The 17,619-nt window shown below is 43.9% G+C and overlaps 1 protein-coding gene across 6 annotated transcripts in view; it reads left to right on the top strand.

The window, feature by feature from the left end:
• The first annotated feature begins 11,952 nt into the window (after positions 1-11,952).
• The window catches only part of EYA2 (EYA transcriptional coactivator and phosphatase 2), a 160,027-nt gene continuing 154,360 nt past the window's right edge, over positions 11,953-17,619 (top strand). Inside the window, exon 1 of one of the 6 annotated variants that reach the window (XM_044440195.1) lies at positions 11,953-12,343. In XM_044440195.1, coding sequence (XP_044296130.1) covers positions 12,234-12,343 — 110 coding nt within the window. In that variant the 5' untranslated portion in view covers positions 11,953-12,233. Of the gene's footprint in view, positions 12,344-12,749; positions 12,898-12,999; positions 13,161-13,912; positions 13,937-13,962; positions 14,122-17,619 lie in introns of those variants that run through there. The other 5 variants (XM_044440198.1, XM_044440203.1, XM_044440202.1 and 2 more) reach the window with 5 other exon arrangements.

Genomic DNA, 17,619 nt, shown 5'->3' with positions numbered 1-17,619 from the left:
CCTGTAACTAAACCCTGAGAAAGGCATTTCAACCTTCTAAAGTGGGGAAAAGCTACACACAAGCCAAAAGAACGGAGCATGGGGGAAAGGAGGGTAGGAGGTATGGTCTTCTGGGGAACGCTGGAGAGATGAATTTTGCCCTGGGAGAACATTCTTGCTCAAAACAGGCAAGAACAACTTTGCTGTTGTACAATCTGCTAACAGATGTTCAAATTAGCCTCGCCAGAATATGAAATGATTAGAGGCAGAACATTACATGTTGTTCATGCAGGTGTGCTTACATGCATGTGCATTGGAGGCAAGTTGCGTTCACCCTTTTGCTCAGTGATTTAACTTCTGGAAACCCTGGGGAAGGAGCTGAATGCTGAAGGCTGACAGCTTCAACAACTTACACTAATAACATTTTAACAAGGCATTTCCCAAAGTACAAGATAGGGACACTGATTTGATGGGGGGAGGAACCAGAAAACTGAGACTCTCTCTAGTAGAGAGAGACCACTGAAGCATATACATCACTATTATTCCCATCTGCTACATGAGAAGCTAAGACCAAGAGAGAGTGCCTCAGGTCAGAATCCATGGTCCAGATGTTGGTACAAGTTCCAGAAGAACTTAGGGCAAATTAGACCTGACTTGGAAATCAATTGGCCTTTGCATGTATGGTTATTCTTTGTCCAGGGGAAGCCATGACGGGTGGAGAGAACTGGGTCAGAACCCTGACATGTGCCCTGTGAGTCTGTCTTCATCCTGATGCTGATCAGGTGCTCTACTGTATCACTACACTCAGACAAAGGGATTTGCAAAGTATTTTCAAGAAGAGGATAATTTAAATCAGTATAAAATAGATAACATTTGCATTAAAATCATGCAGTAAAATTTTCTAAAATTGTCCAGCCCAAAGATCACTGAATGCCATTCTCCTTTCAGCACAGGAATGAACAGCGAAAATAACAACTAAGGCTATAGTCTCAAAACAATCCAATTACCCAGAAGAATAAGCATGTCTTCCTCTGCCCCCTAAAAGATGACCGAATTGGCACCAGTTTCAATCCTCTCCCCCGTGGTTGTTTGACCCAGGGAACACTGCTGTTGGCACCAACAGGAGTTTCCCTCCAGATGCAAATTGTGTGTGTGTGGGGGGGGGCGTTTCCAGCAGGGGCAAAGCATTAAAGCGACCTCTCTACATGCCGATCCAGTTGCTTCGCACAGCTGCCCGTGCAGGGGAAAAAAAAATCACTGTCCATCCCCAGGAGTAACAGCACATTTATTTCTAGCTGGAGCCATTTAATATATTGCTTCTCAAGGCATTTAAGTTGAACAGAAAGGTGCACTTTCCTCCTCTCTCGGGCTGGAAACGGACAAGGTAAGAAAGGGAAATACACATGCTTCCTAGCAGTATATATCCTATGTGTAGCCCATGGGAAAACCTTGTCCAGGTGGCAAAGTTCCTTCAAGATTTTGGTGGACTACCACCTATATCTGACCACTACCTGATAGCCATTACAGCACAAATTTACCAAACACATATACCATGAAATTGACCCTGGGCTGTTTTGGTTTTAAATCACCCCAAGGGCAATTTTGCCTGTGTGAAAGTAGACAAAGAAGGAGAGAGCATATTTGATTAGTTAGCTATGAAAAACTCAAACATCTCTCAGATGTAGGCTTTTCAGTTTTCTGTGTTGTGATAATGATTGAGAGCCATATGTTTTCAGAATGGCATCAATAGTATCAGTAGCTACAGTCCTCCTCTCGAATTACTTTTTACTGCCTTCCTAATTTTGAACTTTAATGGTTAACATGCATTTTTGTTTATGAGTTACAAATGTTCCAAATTTGATGACAGTAAAAAGCAAAGCAACAAAATATTTAGTCTTCCCTTCCTGCTCTGAGAAATCAGATCACTGTGTCTGTTTGTGTTTGCGCACATGCACACGTACACCCATACATGTGTACACAATGTTATGTCTTTTAAACCAATTGTTAAGAAGACGACGACGACGATGACGACGATGACGAAGAAGAGCAGCAGCAGCAGCAGAGGATCAAAACAAATGTTGGGAACCTGTGAAATTTGCTGTCGAAATCCCTTCCCACCATGTTTTGCTTTGGGAATGAAGTAGTGTTGGAGTGGCCAATAAAGTATCTACACCATGTGTCCATGTGTCCTAATTTATAGACAACATTCCTCTTCATTCCACTTCTTGTTCTCATCAGCATTGCATCCACTTTGCTAAACAATCCAGGAATGCCCCAATCTTGGATTGTTAGTTGCGGCATCTGAAGCCAGCACTCTGGTTTGCTGAGGGTTAAGCAACCCAGATTTTTAACCCAGCAATAAACCATACATTTGATCTCTGGGTTGCTTAAGCTTCAACAATCCAACTTACCAAGTTTGGATGTCGCACATGAATGGGGTGCAGAAAGCAAAGGCAAAGTAAAAGCAACCAGCACCTGGGAGACAAAATGCTTGTCCATACTTGGCCCCAAGAATCAACAGTGTAAACAACCCATATGTTGTTGTTGTCACATGGAGACAGGAGCTACATCGCATAGGAGTTAGAATGTTAATTCAGAGGAAACAGAAATGTAAATCCCTGCATAGACACAATATCATGCTCTGACCTTGGGCAAAGGACTGTCTCTGCCTCATGTTGATCACTGGATTGCTATGAGGATAAAAGGGCCGAGGGAGAGCTTAGGATTTGTTAGTCAATCTGGGAGAAGTTTCCAAGAGTAAGCTGGATAAGGACTGTTTCAAAGCTCAGAAAATAAATACAGTGCCATTTTTCCCTCTATTTTTAAGAGGAAAAACAACATCAGCCCAGTGCTCAAATAAGGAGTGGGAAATGGTTAATAAAATCTACAAGCCGTCCTCCCTGATTCCCTCTGGTTTGCCATAGCTTTATAAACACAGCAGCTAAAAGAGCATCACTTTTACCAGCTCCTTCTGTCCCCCTGCATTCAAGTGCCAAATGAGCTTCACATTCCAGCAGATGGGAAGTTCCTTCCAAGCCGTTGTCACGCATGAGAAACCAACAGAAGGGCCCCTGATCCCACCCATTTTTGCAGTTTTTATTACAGCATCAAGAATAAAATCCAGCCATGTGCACAGATTCATATTTTGCATAGCTTATATTGCATACACACCACAAATGCTACCAACGGAAAACGTTCGGTGAACGATGAGTCTCTTCGTGATGTCCTAACCATGCTGCACACTCAGGAGTATGCTGGGAGTCTGGGCCTAATCCCTTTCCCATGTGGCACCTCACCATATGCATTTCTCTCCTGGCATCTAAAATGTCCTGCGTAGAGAGTGTTCTTCCAAGAGGGACAGGCGCAAGGTATTGGTCTTCTCCCTCTCCCCCTTTCTTCAAGGAGTGAATGAAATGCCAGCCAGAACTGCAGATATATGACCCATCCAGGATATTGTAATAGCAATATATAGATCTCGGACTGTTTTAAATGCTTTCGCACATGTATACCTTGTGCACAACTTGTATCTGATGTTTAATGAGAGGCAGTAGAATCAACGGAAATGAGCGTAGCAGGATCGAAAGTCTGAGGAATGCAAATCAAATGCCAATGCTTTGTCGCCTTTTCTCAGATTCCTCTCTCTTGTGTTCGCATGACAAGGAAGCGTGCAAGAAAAGAGCAAGAACCTTTTCCATGCTGACCTTCAGGGCTGCTCTGGCCTGCCCCTCCCTGAAACCCACGGCCCTATGGGGAAAATGCTGCATCTTTGTCCAGTGGCCCCCGGGGTTCCAGAGAACACTACGGTTAAAGAAGTTAAAGAAGTAGCTGCAGGCCGAGGGAGTGGGGAGGCGCTGCACTCTTTCCATCTGTGTATTTGGGATCCTTTAGCATGAATTAGTTCCTCTCGATGCACTTTAGCAGCCTTTTGTCAAAGGGCTAGTGACTGGCATATGAACCTCTTTTAAATCCTCAAAATGTGCTTTCTGAGAGCTGCCACTTCAAAGAGGTTACTGAGGGGAAATGGTAGAGTTGGTGATGGCAGATAGAGGCAATATACTGCGAAGAATTACTGTATCATGATTATTTTAATCTGATGTCTTAGCCGCAGCCTGCTGGATGGGATGAAATGCTTTCCCCCTCCGCAGCCACCAGGTTTCCTTTCATCTGAGGCAGCCTCTGGGCAGGGGCGCTGGGCTCCCTTAGGGAAGACCACAGGTCTCCTGTGCCACCCTGCCTGTACCGCCAGGACTGCCATCAGCATCCGGCATCCTTGGGCAGTTGCTAGGGCCGCTCCTGGAGCCGGCCTTGCAGGGCTGGCTCTGCCATTAGGCAGACTGAGGCAGCTATCTCAGACAAAGGATACTTGTGGGCACTCCCTAGGGAAGCCAACTGTGCAACACCCAAAAGAAGACACCAAGTTGCATGTGCTAATTTGTGCCCATAGATGCAAATGCAGTGATGCAGAATAAGGATAACTTAAATAGAAATACAATACATCTCACCCTGGTGAGGAGGACTGTCCAGGTGGCCCATGTTCCTGCTGCTCAATTTGTTGTCCAGGTGTTAAGCATAGATGGGCAACCTCAAGGACCCTCCTCTCCTTTCTGGCAGTTCTTTATTCTTAAGCTGACCTTGTACTGGACAAAGCCCTTCAAACATCTTCAAATAGAGGACTAACCTTTGGCAGCCCTTCAAGCAGAAGATGCCTTCAAATAGAGGACTCCCCTCTCTAAAATAGGACATCCGGTCACCTCCAGACATCTCCCTAAGACACTGACCCTGTGCCCCCAGCTATTTCAGTCATCTAGAGAAAGCACCCCAGTGGCACAGTGCTTGCTTGCTGCTGGCCTGGGTTAGCCTCATCTAGTCCTCCCACACCACTGGAAGAGTGCTGTTGAGAAGGATCCCTAATGAGCAGGCAGGAAGGCAAGCAGTCCCAGCTGTGGATTCCAGCAAGCATTTCTGTGCTTGTGCTACTGCATCTGCACAATACAAGGTTTTAGCAGGCAGGGAGCTGGCCCCCGGAGGAGCACTACATGGCATTTGGCCTGCCCTGCACATCCAAAGATAACCTGCTGATCTCAGGCAGGGTGGAGGAGACTATTGCAATACCAAAGAGGAAGCAGGGGTCATGTGTGCACGTCCTGGCACACTTCCAGCACATTCACGGGAGGTTCACTGTACTATTTTTAATTATTCCGATTTGGAGGATCTCATGAGACTGTGAAGCCACAAGCTGCCACTCAAAGCCCCGGAGCTCAGCAGAAGTGATTAGCCCAAGGGTGGATGGGGACGCAGACACACTGACCATGAGGATGATGGGGAGCTACAGTCTGCAGGAGGGGACACTGAAACAGGGGACTGATGGAGAACAAGCCTCTCCTTCAGAGTTGTGCTAACACCTGCAAGAACCCCAACTAGGGCCACAAAAGGTGGAGCAAGCATGTGCCAGTTGCCACAACACTCAAGGGTCAGGGCACAGGCAGGTTCATAGGGGGAGCTTTGGGGAATGAGAGGTAGACAGGGTTCAACATACCACTTGGTGTCTGCTCAGAGACCTATCTGAAACAAGGTTTTCAGATTATTAGATTATTAAGCAAAGAAATGGTTTGAGGCTGATTGGTTGGAGGGAGGAACACTGCGCACAACAGCAAGATTCAGCTGCCAGGCCAGTTGGCTTTGGTCACCAGAAGGCAGTGAGAGGTGTCACCTTGTCCTTCACCTCAGTAGCAGCATGCTGAGCAGCACCAAGCTGTGCCACCAAGCTGTTGCTGGTCACGACTGCTTCCAGAATTGGAGGAAAGATGTCCCTGTATAGAATTGCTGAGGAACACGAACACAGGGGTGTTGGTGCATTCATGTCTTGCTTGTGGGCTTCCGGAAGACAGCTGGCTAGCCACAGTATGATCAGAACAGAGAAGCCTTTGGTTTGATTCCACAGGGCTCATCTTCTTAATTACCTGCAATGTGCACAGTGTAGCACCACTCTGGTCCATTTGTGGCAATTAAAATGGCGGCATTTACAGCTGCTGGCATCTGCTGCTGGCCAGTAAGCTCACTGTGGGAAGGCCCACCAGGCCACCCCTTGGGACAATCCTGAACGAGAAGCCAGTCCTGCTTGCCAGCTGAACACACAGACACCTCCTCCCTTAGCTGTCCTTTCCACAGTGTGGCACCCCTCACAGATGCCCCACTTTTAACATTTTGAGATGGCCGGGAGAAAGGAATGCACCAACTCGGTACCACAGAACCTCTTTAAAGAAAATGCACACAGTTCACAGAACACAGAAAATAAAGGTGATCATATAAAATGTTCAGTGGAAGGAGCAATGAACACACAAAAATCACCCAATAGCATTAAAATGATTCTGTGGCTTTTATTAAAACCTGGAACTAGTTCCTAAACAGTGGGGCTGATGCAGAAAAGGTCCCACTGTGCCTAATTGCCAATCTAGCTATAGACAGAGAAGCTGGCATGGTAAGGCATCTTCAGAGGATGTGAGATTTCAAGGATAAATGGGATCTTGTGTTCTCTATTATAAAATGCCCAGGATCCTGCATGGGTGAAGCCATCCGTGCCACAATTATATTGGATTTATTTACGGTTTCTCCTTAGGCAGCTGCTCATTTACTTATGTTAATTAATTTAAATGTATCCAAATGTATAATTGCCCATGGTCTGCAATTAAAGTTGAATAACCCCATGAGTAAGTGAACTGTACAAAATAATGAATGATGCGTTAGATTGGGTTGCAGTTGCAATGTCTCCTTTGGCTACTGCTTATTTGCGTGAGTTAATTATTTTAAATACATACAATTATAACTCTGTACATTGCCTAGAATTAAAGCTGAGCTTCTAAAAACCTGTAAGCAATCACGAATTGAGAAAATAGGAGCAGATGGCTGGAATCCAGCTGCAAGTCAACCTAAAATTGAATGGATTAATTTGCAAATTATAAAAAAGAAACAGAACCGTCTTAGAGAAACGACAGCAGAAGGTGAGGTTGGCTTTGAAATTCCAAAATTAACAGATATGGTATGAGAAAGCATTTGTTCAATCTGGTATGAGAAAGCATTTGTTCAATCAAAGTATGTAAATTGGTACATCTGGGTTTCTACTCTCTCTCTCTCTCTCTCACACACACACACACACACACATATATCTTCAGAAGCTCCTTCTGACCTAGTATTCTGATAGGAGATGACCTTCCCCTACTGTATAGTAACCAGGTACCAGAACACCCAACACTTGTCATTGCAAGATTCTTCTGTGATAGAGGTGAGCAACCCGAAGTCTTTGCATCACCTGCAGTCCTTGGCCTACCTTCATGCTACCTGAGCATAATTTCAAAAGTTTGCTACAAGTAATTAATCCAGCACTCCAGCAAGACTGATTGGTCCCTCCCCTGGGGAGAATGTAGGTTGGCCAGCTGACCTACTTTACAATCAAGTACAGTGGTACCTTGGCTCATGAACTTAATCCGTTCCAGGACTCTGGTCATGACCCAAATTGGTCGTGGGCCAAGTTAAATTTCCCCATAAGGTTCAATGTAAATAAGGTGAATCCGTTCTGTAACTATTCTTTTTACTCAAAATAATGTAAAGCAAAGTGACAAAGAACAACAGTGACCGTGGCCATCTCCCCCCTCCCCCCCAAGCACAAGTGTGCTCGTCTCCCTCCCCCACAGCACAACCACGATCGTGCCCCTCATCCCTGCATGCGCCCGTCATCCTGGCGCACTGGAGGGGACAGACAGGAGTGATGGCAGGCGCACTCAGGTGGAAGGTGGCCGAGATCGTGGTTGCGCTCCTTCAGGAAAGACGGGCATGATCTCGGCCATCTCCCCGCACCCCCAGCAAGATCACAGCTGTCTGCCCACTCGGGGGGATAGGGAGATGGCCGCGATTGCGGTTGCCACCCAATGCGGCGTTCACGACCTGAGTCAAAATTTTTATGAAATTTTTGTTTGCGACCTGATTTGGTCATGAACTGAGGCATGAAGCCGAGGTACCACTGTATGTGAAGGACAGTCAGAGAACTATCCTCGATTCTGGTCTTTCTACTTCTTTTCCTCTTCCTCCTCCTCCTCTTAAATGACACACAGCTGGCCACTCTGTCCACTGCATGGAGCCATGATGTTCATTCACATGCATTTATCTACATATCCACCAGAGACAAGATATTTAATTCTAGAGATGTTTAATTCTTCAGGAGCTGAATCCTGAAGAATGGAATTAAAAACAATCAGCACTAAGCAAGTTGTATTTATTTATTTTATTTATTTGTTTAAAACATTTCTGTGCCGTCCTTTGCATAGCCTCAGGACGGCTCACAAATTTTAATGAGGCATCTACCAAAAGGCAAAAAATGCAGACAAAATGGGGACAATGATCTATCGTAGATATGAACCAGGAAAGAGAATCTTTTCCTAGTAAATTGCACATTTGGAGGGAATGGCTTGACCTGTTCAGGGTAGATGCCGGAACAAAGCTTTTGTTCAGCTTTGCCCAGTGTGAGGGAGCTATTGTCTGGATTGATGTAGATGGTATCTCTCCATTTCCCAGAATAATTGAGGAATGTTATGGGAGCCAGTGAGGGGTGACTAAGAATGGGGGAGAGGCGGTGTGATGCAATGTGCCAGTATGTGATAAGTTTGGGTGTGGGAAAGTCATGCCCAGATCAGCCAAATGGTTCTCTGGATGGCCCATGAGCAAGCTGTGTTTAGTCTAACACCACTGCACATAGTTGTTGTGTGTCTGCTCTGAACTATTTGGATAAAATTCTGGCTGATAAATATAGTAACTCCAAAATGAGGGTCAGCCTTATTGTTTAGCTTGTTGTTGTAGTTTGAAATTATTTTCAACAATGCATTTTAAATGTATGTGAATTGTTATTGCAACTGAAATTGTTTTGAATGGTGTTTCTAACGTGATTTTTAATATTTATATGTGGATACTTAGAAATGTTTTAATATTAAGTGGTATTATATAAGTATTCTTACTCTGATATGATTTTTCTTGTATATTGTAGCTTTAACCATTTACATTTAAAACTGCATTTTGCTATATTTTATGTTGTTTTAAGATGCTATGAATTGAGCAGAGAGCTTTGGTTCTAGGACAGTTTGCAAATGTAATAAATAAAATTATCTCTTGGGTCAACAGTTTCATTCCTTCCATATCCACAGCTCATCCTGAAACATAACCTCCAAGATGGGGCTCATTTTTTGTTTTTATTCATTTTTGCTGTTGTTTTAACTGCATTTCTGGTATACAGGACAAACCCAAGGCATATGGCTGCCTGGAGTGGAGGACAGTTTGGTGCTCCTCCCATTCCAGGTACCAAAGCTGACTGAAGCCACAACTGAATGGTTCTTCAACCCTGACAATGGGACATCTTCCACCACATCTTAAGGCAGCAGGTTAGCTTAGCGTACACGAAGAAGGGTATATGGTCCATCGCTCTCTCCTCCAACACTTTTCTGCCACCTCCCAGCATCTGCCACTAAGACGACTGTCCCGCTTTCTCTTCTTTTTCCTAGACCCATCTCCTCCAAACCACTGGAGGTTGCAATATAAACTAGCTGTAGATCCCACCAACTCACCATGAGAAGGAGAACCAAAATCTTAATGAAATCCACCTAGAGGTCATGGGGTTAGGATTGTGCCAGGAAATAGGTCATTAAATTGCTGGCCAGTACTCAACTGATGCTTCTGAGTGCTTCATTTCTCTTCTGGATGCATTTGGCATTCAGATTATTCTGAGGGATAAAAATTGATAGCAAAACCAGCTGTCTAGTTACAATAAAGTTCGTGTTGTACTGTTTGAGGACAGACTGAACTCTCAAAGTGGACAGCAGGAACATATTAAATTTTTAATTCTAATGCTTTTCTGTGGTCCCTTAGTTTTCAACAAAAGATCTTTCCTATGGAATGTTTTATCCAAAGGGATAAAATTATAGCACTGATGATATTTTCCCCTAAAAAAAATAGTTAATTTTCATAGGCACCATGTCTTCTCAGAAAAGTTTATGCTAACTAGAACACAAGACAAAAGAAGGTAACTCAACAGAAAATTGTCATCATCCTTAGATTAATTTCCACCAAGTCTATTTTTAAGAATTAGGAGACATTCTTACCAAGATTTCATATGAATCTGGACCATTTCTGTGTCATTCATATGAATTCTGGACACACTCAGTCCCTTGTTTTTCTCTAGCCAATTTCATAATGCTGTGCATATCAATGGGAATTAATGTATCACTAATGTAGTATGGGAAAGTAACCACAGATGCTTCCAGATAAGGCTTTTATTGTAATATCGTCCAGCCTCATTCACAGACTTTTACGGGTGGCACAGACAACACCATCTTCCATTCACAACCTTCCCATGTTTTCCCCCATTCTTCCATTTGTTTTCCTTGTCAGAAAAAAGAAAGAAAGATGCAACAGCTACACAATGCCTACTTTGGGCATTAGTGCCTTCCATCATAGAGCACCATATTACCAGTTTTGTTATTATTGTTTGACTGTTAATAGTGGTATGTTATAATAAGCGACCGTGTAAATGAGTCACTAATTTGGCAGAGCTAGATGCTGTCCTCATATACAAAGACAAAAGTGATTTAGGATATATGAAGCCACCTATAAGCTTTTTTAAGGCACTTACATGAAGCCAATCCAGTTGGTCAAAAGGATCAAATTTGTTGGTTGAATACACATATATTCCTCCAAAAATTGGACCTACCCTAGAGGAGTCTTGGGGGGGGGGGAATAGGGGGCTGCAAAGGACAAGAGGAAATACTGAAAATTACCACTACTGTACTTCCTAGCCTTAAGAAGAATTTTAATTATGGTAACATTATACCCAAATCAGAACTGGTAGATTCACCAGTTGCCAACTTATGTCACACAAAACCTAATCTCATTGTGGTTGTCATGTGACAGATGGATCACATGACACTGATCCTGGCACTACATCCTTTGACTGAAAAGCTGCAGCCTTTGGTTTGTCTGAAGGTAAGGTTTTTCCTTTCTGAATAAGTGGGCTAGTACCTTGCAGTACTTTGGTAGAACTGGTGACTTGTGCATTGATCGATTGACAAATTGATTAAAAAGAATATCCTACCTTTCAGCAAAAGAGTTTGCAGTGACTCACACAAAAGTTGAAAACAGGCAGGATCAAAACAGAGTGATAAAACTGCAGAACTACAATGAAAACAGTCAATAATATAAATATTGTTCAGATAGTTCAGATTTTTAACCCCCCATTCTTCCAACAGGCTCACAGTAGGACCAATTGCGTCTGTTCTTTCCCCAGATTATCTGCCCCCCACACACACCAAAAAGTCCAACAACTCCTGCCATGTGCCAGTCAGCAAAATTGGCTGGGTCCTGCTGGACAAGGCTAAACATGCACAAGATTGCACCCCTGACCCCCACGCCACACATGCTGTCTGACAGAAAAGCCAAGGCATCAGTTCAACTGAAAGAATATAGGAAGCTACAAAAGATCGTGGTGAGGCACCATTGTTTGTGCATCTGTCTGAATCTCAGACTGGGCTAAGAGTCGGAGCGACTACCCGAAAGGATTGATAAGGATGAGCTGAGATTGCTTAGCTGAGAAAAAAGGCAAGTAAGCCAAGGCATGGCAGAGGTGTTCAGAGTTACGCATGGTGTAGAGAAACTGGGGAGGGTGACAGTTACTTTTCTCCTTCTGGAGTCATCACATGAACGTGATTAGTAAGGTCAGATAAAAGGAAGGACTTCTTCATCTCACAGTGAATAGTTACATGAAGGGATTCCCTTCCACAAGATGCAGCGACAGACGGCCATTTGGATGGCTTTTAAAGGGGCCTGGATGGATTCCTGGAAGATAAGACCACCAGTACCTGCTGGCCCCAATAGCTCTGTGCACACCAGGCGTTGGGGAGCGCTACCAGGACGGGAATGTTGCACTCGTGTTGTGCTTGTGGGTTTCCCTTGGGCAGCTTAGTCGGGCACGGTGTGAATAGCATTCTGGACTAGACGGACCCCTGATCTGATCCGGCAGAGCTCATCGTTTTGAATTGAATGATAAACCTAGGATTGCTGCCATAATTAAACTCCACTGAAATCAGTACACATACTTCGCTTCACACTGCAAGTTTTGTTTTTAAAAATGCGTTTACTTTCAAGGGAGCGATCAGTACCTAGGAGTGAGGCTGAAAAATACCCATTCAGAAGCAAAGCCAACACAGCCTAGTAGCACCTTAATGGTTCAGCGAAGGAATTCTGGCGCAGGCTGCTTCCACGGAGCACAGCCGACTTCCTCAGAAGCAGCGCTCCGCGCATCCAAGGAAAAGCATTTATCGCCCGTGAACTGGTTGGTTTTCAAGATTCTAGCAGACCCTGTTGTTTTGTTGCAACGCGGCTACCCTCTGGAAATCGTGACAATTAAACAGTGTGTCGTGGGGAGGCATGGGAGGGGGGCCGATCTGAAAGTGAACCTCACTCCCGACTCCGTGTGCGAGCGAATTCTTCTTGCGTGCTTTCAAGCTCTCTCGTGTATCTTCCAATATGTAATCATCAAGAGAAAGCTCCTTGAATTCACTGCTCGAGTTACAATTCGGCGCACCGTAACAGGAGATGCTCCGTTTGCAAGCAGTTTTACCAAGCGGAGTCTCCCCCGTCCTCCCACCCCGCTAAAAAAAAGATAGACTATTACAGATGACCGGTCTCTCTCCCCCCCCCCTTTGCCTTCCTCCTGCCCCCTCCCTTGTTTGCACACCCATCATTCGCTTTCTTCCTTACACGCACATCTCTCTCTCTCACACACACACACACGCACGCACACACCCGCCGGCCGGCCGCCCATCCACCCCACGGAGACTTTTCTGCCTGCGCGCAAAAGCTGCTGAACTTTAGGTAAAGGGTAAGGTAAGGGCAAGGCGGCAGCATCCTTTCTCCTGAATGGGCATGTGCGAATCCGACGCGCACATGCTCACTGGGCCCGCGTGAGGACTTGGAGGGCACATTTCGTGCAGCAGGGAAGCCAGCCCTGCGCTTACCGGGCGCCGGAGCCCGAGCGGCGGCGGACTGCCTAGCCCTGCCGGCTCGCTCCTCGCCCGCTCTCCTCCTCGCGCGCAGGCGGCTGCGGGGACCGGGAGCCCGGCGGCGCCAGACGCTCTGCGCAGCCCGCGGTGAGTGGACGGGACGCCCCCCTTCGCCCCGCTCCCTCTTCCTGCTCGGGGGTCCGCGACTGCGAAGGGCGCCGGGCGCAGGCGAGCGGTGCTGCGCGCAACTGGCCGCCCCGCGCGCGCTGGCCCGGACGCGAAGGGCACTGGGGCGAGAGACGTGTCCAGCCGAGGAAGCGTCCTTGGCCCCCACCCCCAGCAGGACATCTTTTTACGCAGAACTTTTTTGGGGGGCCATGTGCTGCTAAGCGAGGCAGGATCCCATTTTCCATGGAATCACACCTTGTCCCACCCCGGGCTCCCCGCTCACCAGGGGAGCGCTTCCTAATTTTCCTCCCTTCTCCAAATTCAAGCGTGCGAAATATTTCGGCCAAACTTAAATCCGTGTTCGTTTCCTGGTGGCTTTGGGAGTTTTGCGCGCGCGCGCGCGCGGGGAGGGGGGGGGCTCTTATCAGTGCTGCTGGGGAGACGAAGGGTGGGTGCATATAAGACTCTCTTCCCCCCTCGCCTTCTTTAGGTTCTTTGATGGGGGCACTGGACCAACTTTCGTAGCCATCCGCTTGCCGCGGCACTTGACACGGTTGCCCTTTCCCGTTATGGCGCTGCAGCAGCGACATGCCTCAAACGTGTGTCGCTGCCGCGGTTGTTGTAGTTGTCTGGTTTGCTTTCCTAACGCATTGCCTTGTCTGGATAGTTTTTGCTCGCAACATACGGACAGGTTTTTCTGCATGCCGAATGAATTTGCCGAAGATTTACTAAACTTCTTGCGTTACCTTGAATAGGTGCCTGCTGATTCCCTGTCATTATTCATTTGTTGCCTATTCATACAGGGAATTTCGAGTGCATAGGGGTAGGCTGTAGATCTCAGAGAAGAGAGTTTCAAGTGTGTGCTAAAACAGTGTCGATAACTCCTCGATGATGACAACAGTGGGTTTATGTCAGGGAAATGAAGATGCAATGTAGTCTTGTGGGTAACATCATTTTTCCTTATCTTAGAGAAATTAATGTTCATACTGTTTCAATATGTTATTGTTCCTGTGTTATATATTTTGGAAAACAATGAACTGAGACTTTAATAAGAGCAGTGAATTAATTAGGGTTTCGATAAGAGCAATGCAAATTTAAATGAGTTATTCTATGAATATTATTGATACTGTAAATGTGACATCACATCTGAGTTTTCATACGCTTCATTTTTTGTTGTGTGTACTATTTAGCACGTTCCACACAGGGGACACAAGAGAAGGTACATGGGTTTGGGAGAGTGAGGGATCTGTTTTAAATTAAAAAAAAAAACACTTTGCAAAAGATTGGCTGTTTGCCCATATGATGAGTTCTGACAGTTTGTATCAACTGCTGTAATAGTTAAAGGTAGCTTTTGTAATATAAACTGTGAATGTCATTTCACCTTGTGGTCCAGTGCTTTAATTCATTTTAGTGTAATGATGATGATGATGATCCTATATTATTGTTATTATTACTGTTCAAAGAATACATAGAAGATTGAGCTTTGTGTACTCTGTCCTCATTCAAACTTAATTATATAATGTGGGTTTAATAGAAAGAATTAAAAAGTCTCTCTAAAATTAGGGCTTATTACAAACTGGCAATTGATTTACTGTTTCGAGAAGAAAAGCTAGAGCAATTTATACATAATAAGTATGCTTCTGAGTGTGAAATTAAATGCTTGAGGCCGGAGAAGGGCCCCTCAAGGAAATTACTGGTATATAGCTTGCTGTGCTTCTCAACTAATCGTTTTTTTTAGGTTTATATACTCCTTCTGGATGAATACTGAGCAGTTTGAGTACACATGGTGAACCAATTAAATGTTCTGTTGTTCCTCATCAGTTTTGTTTGCTGTAGTCTCAGGTGTATGCTTCCCTTAACACCCTTAAAGCAATGGGCCAGAGCGTAGCTGGGGCATTCAATCCACTGGGTGCAAGATTATAGAGACAAGTTTCTGCATTAAGCAATTCCTAGGAACTTATTTGTTTCCTAAGGATGGCCACTCATTTTCATCTGACTACTCTGAGTGTAGATGCTTCTGTGTGCTGGTCTTGACAAGTGAGAAGACATTTTTGAAGACAAAAAAACAAGTTAAATAGTCCCTTCTGGACCTACTTTTCCTGTATTTATCTACTGTTTTACTCTAGCAAATCAATTTTCTTCAAGTTGCCCTGCACTTCTGGTGCTGCTTTTGCAACCTCCACCTTTGCTTCAACTCAGATTATATGATATGTCGTGTCCTTGCTTAGATCACCATGTAGGGTCTTCAGGTGCAGCTGTATTTTGAAGACACCAGCTACATTTCAACCACACGCTTGAAGTGAGATTTTAAAGCTGGTCACAAACAATAACGAATACTCTAGAGATGTGCTCTGCATACCCAAGTCCTTGTAGAACATAACTTCAAAGGTATTATAAATCAAGACTGCATGGGTCCTAATGACAGCTGTGTCTGAAAGATGGATTCTTATTTAGCCTTGCAATTATTTTATGCTTTTGCTGTAAGGGTTTTGAAAGGTGGGTCTGGCTGGGTGAATCTGGAATGTTACCAGATGACTGAAATGCTCTAGACTTATTGCTGTAGCAAAACCTGGAAATGTTTTGTTAATGATTGTAAGAAAGAATAGCAATAAGAATTCATGTATTTGCATGTCCGTTATGTTCTGCATGATGATGACCCCACATTCATATCTGGACATGAAGCACTAACTGTATTACCCCAAAGTGAATAAGTGGTTTGAGTGGTGGCTGGCATTTCAGTTAAAATGGAAGCTAGGTTGTATAACTTGGCCCTAATTTTCTACCTGTTTGCTTCTGTTATTTTTTTTTAAACTAATATGTGCTGAAATTCTTAAAATTAATTGATATAGATGGATGGAAGGATATAATTTAGTTAGTCATTATTTTATCTACATGAACACTACAGTCCTGTGTACGATTCTACAAAGAACCCCACTGAATTCAGTGGTGTTGACTTCCGGGGAAGTGTGCCTGGAACTGCAGCATTAAAAGATGGCCTAGCATTTTGCTTACTGGCATGTATGGTTGTCCAGTAACCTGTCACAGTTCCTGTCCAGGGTTCTTCTCATTTTCATAGAATCACAAAGTTGGAAGGAGCCATTTAGGCCACTGAGCCCAGCAACCCTTCCCTGGCGCAGGAATCAATTGTTCTCTCTGGCATATTTTATTATTAAGGTTTTTAAGGTCTCTCCAGCTAGTGAAGCCTAAGGTTACTGATAACTTTTTTTAAATTATTCTCCTTGTATGGTACATCCACAGACTATGTCACTTAGTGAGAAAATTATTACCAGATTTTTTTCTTATAAGATCTATGTAAACTAGAAAACATACATATTATCATTGTATTACATTTCTGTAATACCCACAGCCAAAGCTTTATGGCTGGTTCACAACAATTAAGTCACCCATCCAAATTTTAACCAGACCTGACTGTCTTAGCTTCTAAGATTAGGCAAGATCAGATACTTCAGATTATATGAAACCTACTTGCATTTGGGGGGTTTTCCCCAATACCCCAAACAAGTTAAAATAATCAATTAAGTGTAGCTAACTAATTAATTAAGGATAGTTAAATAGCTAATGTGACATTTTTCAAATTAAATGTTCTTGATTGAATGCAGCCAAAATAGCTGCTTTTGAGTCCCACTGAATCCAATGGACTACTTAAGGATTTTATCCGATTGAAATCAGTAGGATTTAACACTGTGCAAATTTGGCTAATTGATGCCTTTGGTTTTAATGCATGGAGTGTAAACTGTGACCAGATAAAAATCTTACTATTTTAAGGAAAAACACAAATAGTGATTTATCCCTGAGGTAATTTGGTAGATTGTAAAATAATGTTTCAGATGCCGCCATCAGCTGTGTGAATAAGGAGTGGGGGTGAATATTTGACTGTTTTTCAGCTTTATCAGTTTATAACTTTAAAATAAAAATAGCTACCTTGATGTGAACGAAAACATAGTCTTGATCTTAACATATCTTACACTACAAAACCACAAAGCAACAGAACAAAGGCCAAGTGTTAATTATTTCGGTTTTGGTTTTGCTACTTTGTTATGGCTTGTTGAAAATGCTGTGTAATGAAATACAAAATTATTACAGTCAGTTCTAAAACTATGTTTGGATGCATAATTTAGTCAGGCAATACTTGTTTAGGTATGAAGACTCCAGCTTCTGCTCACCACCCTGAAATGAAGTACGGCACACTTTTCATATCGCATCCATCCAAATGAGAGTAAGACTTGGAGCTAAACAAAAGAAATAGCTTTTTGCCGTCTTCTTTCTTTCCTTTCTCTATTGAAGAAACTCTGCTGTGAGCGATCTTCGATCTTTGTCCTTGCTTAGGTTTATTAGCTTGGTAAGATGATTCAGAAAGCAACTGAGAAGCTGCCACACTGATGAGGACAATATCTAATCTTTATGTATAGATCTTAAC

The sequence above is a fragment of the Varanus komodoensis genome, unplaced genomic scaffold (genome assembly GCF_004798865.1).
Source record: "Varanus komodoensis strain SLA01 unplaced genomic scaffold, ASM479886v1 scaffold37, whole genome shotgun sequence".
NCBI lineage: Eukaryota > Metazoa > Chordata > Lepidosauria > Squamata > Varanidae > Varanus > Varanus komodoensis.
The sequence above is the reverse complement of the archived record's forward strand: the minus strand, read 5'-3'. Positions and strand labels throughout refer to the sequence as shown.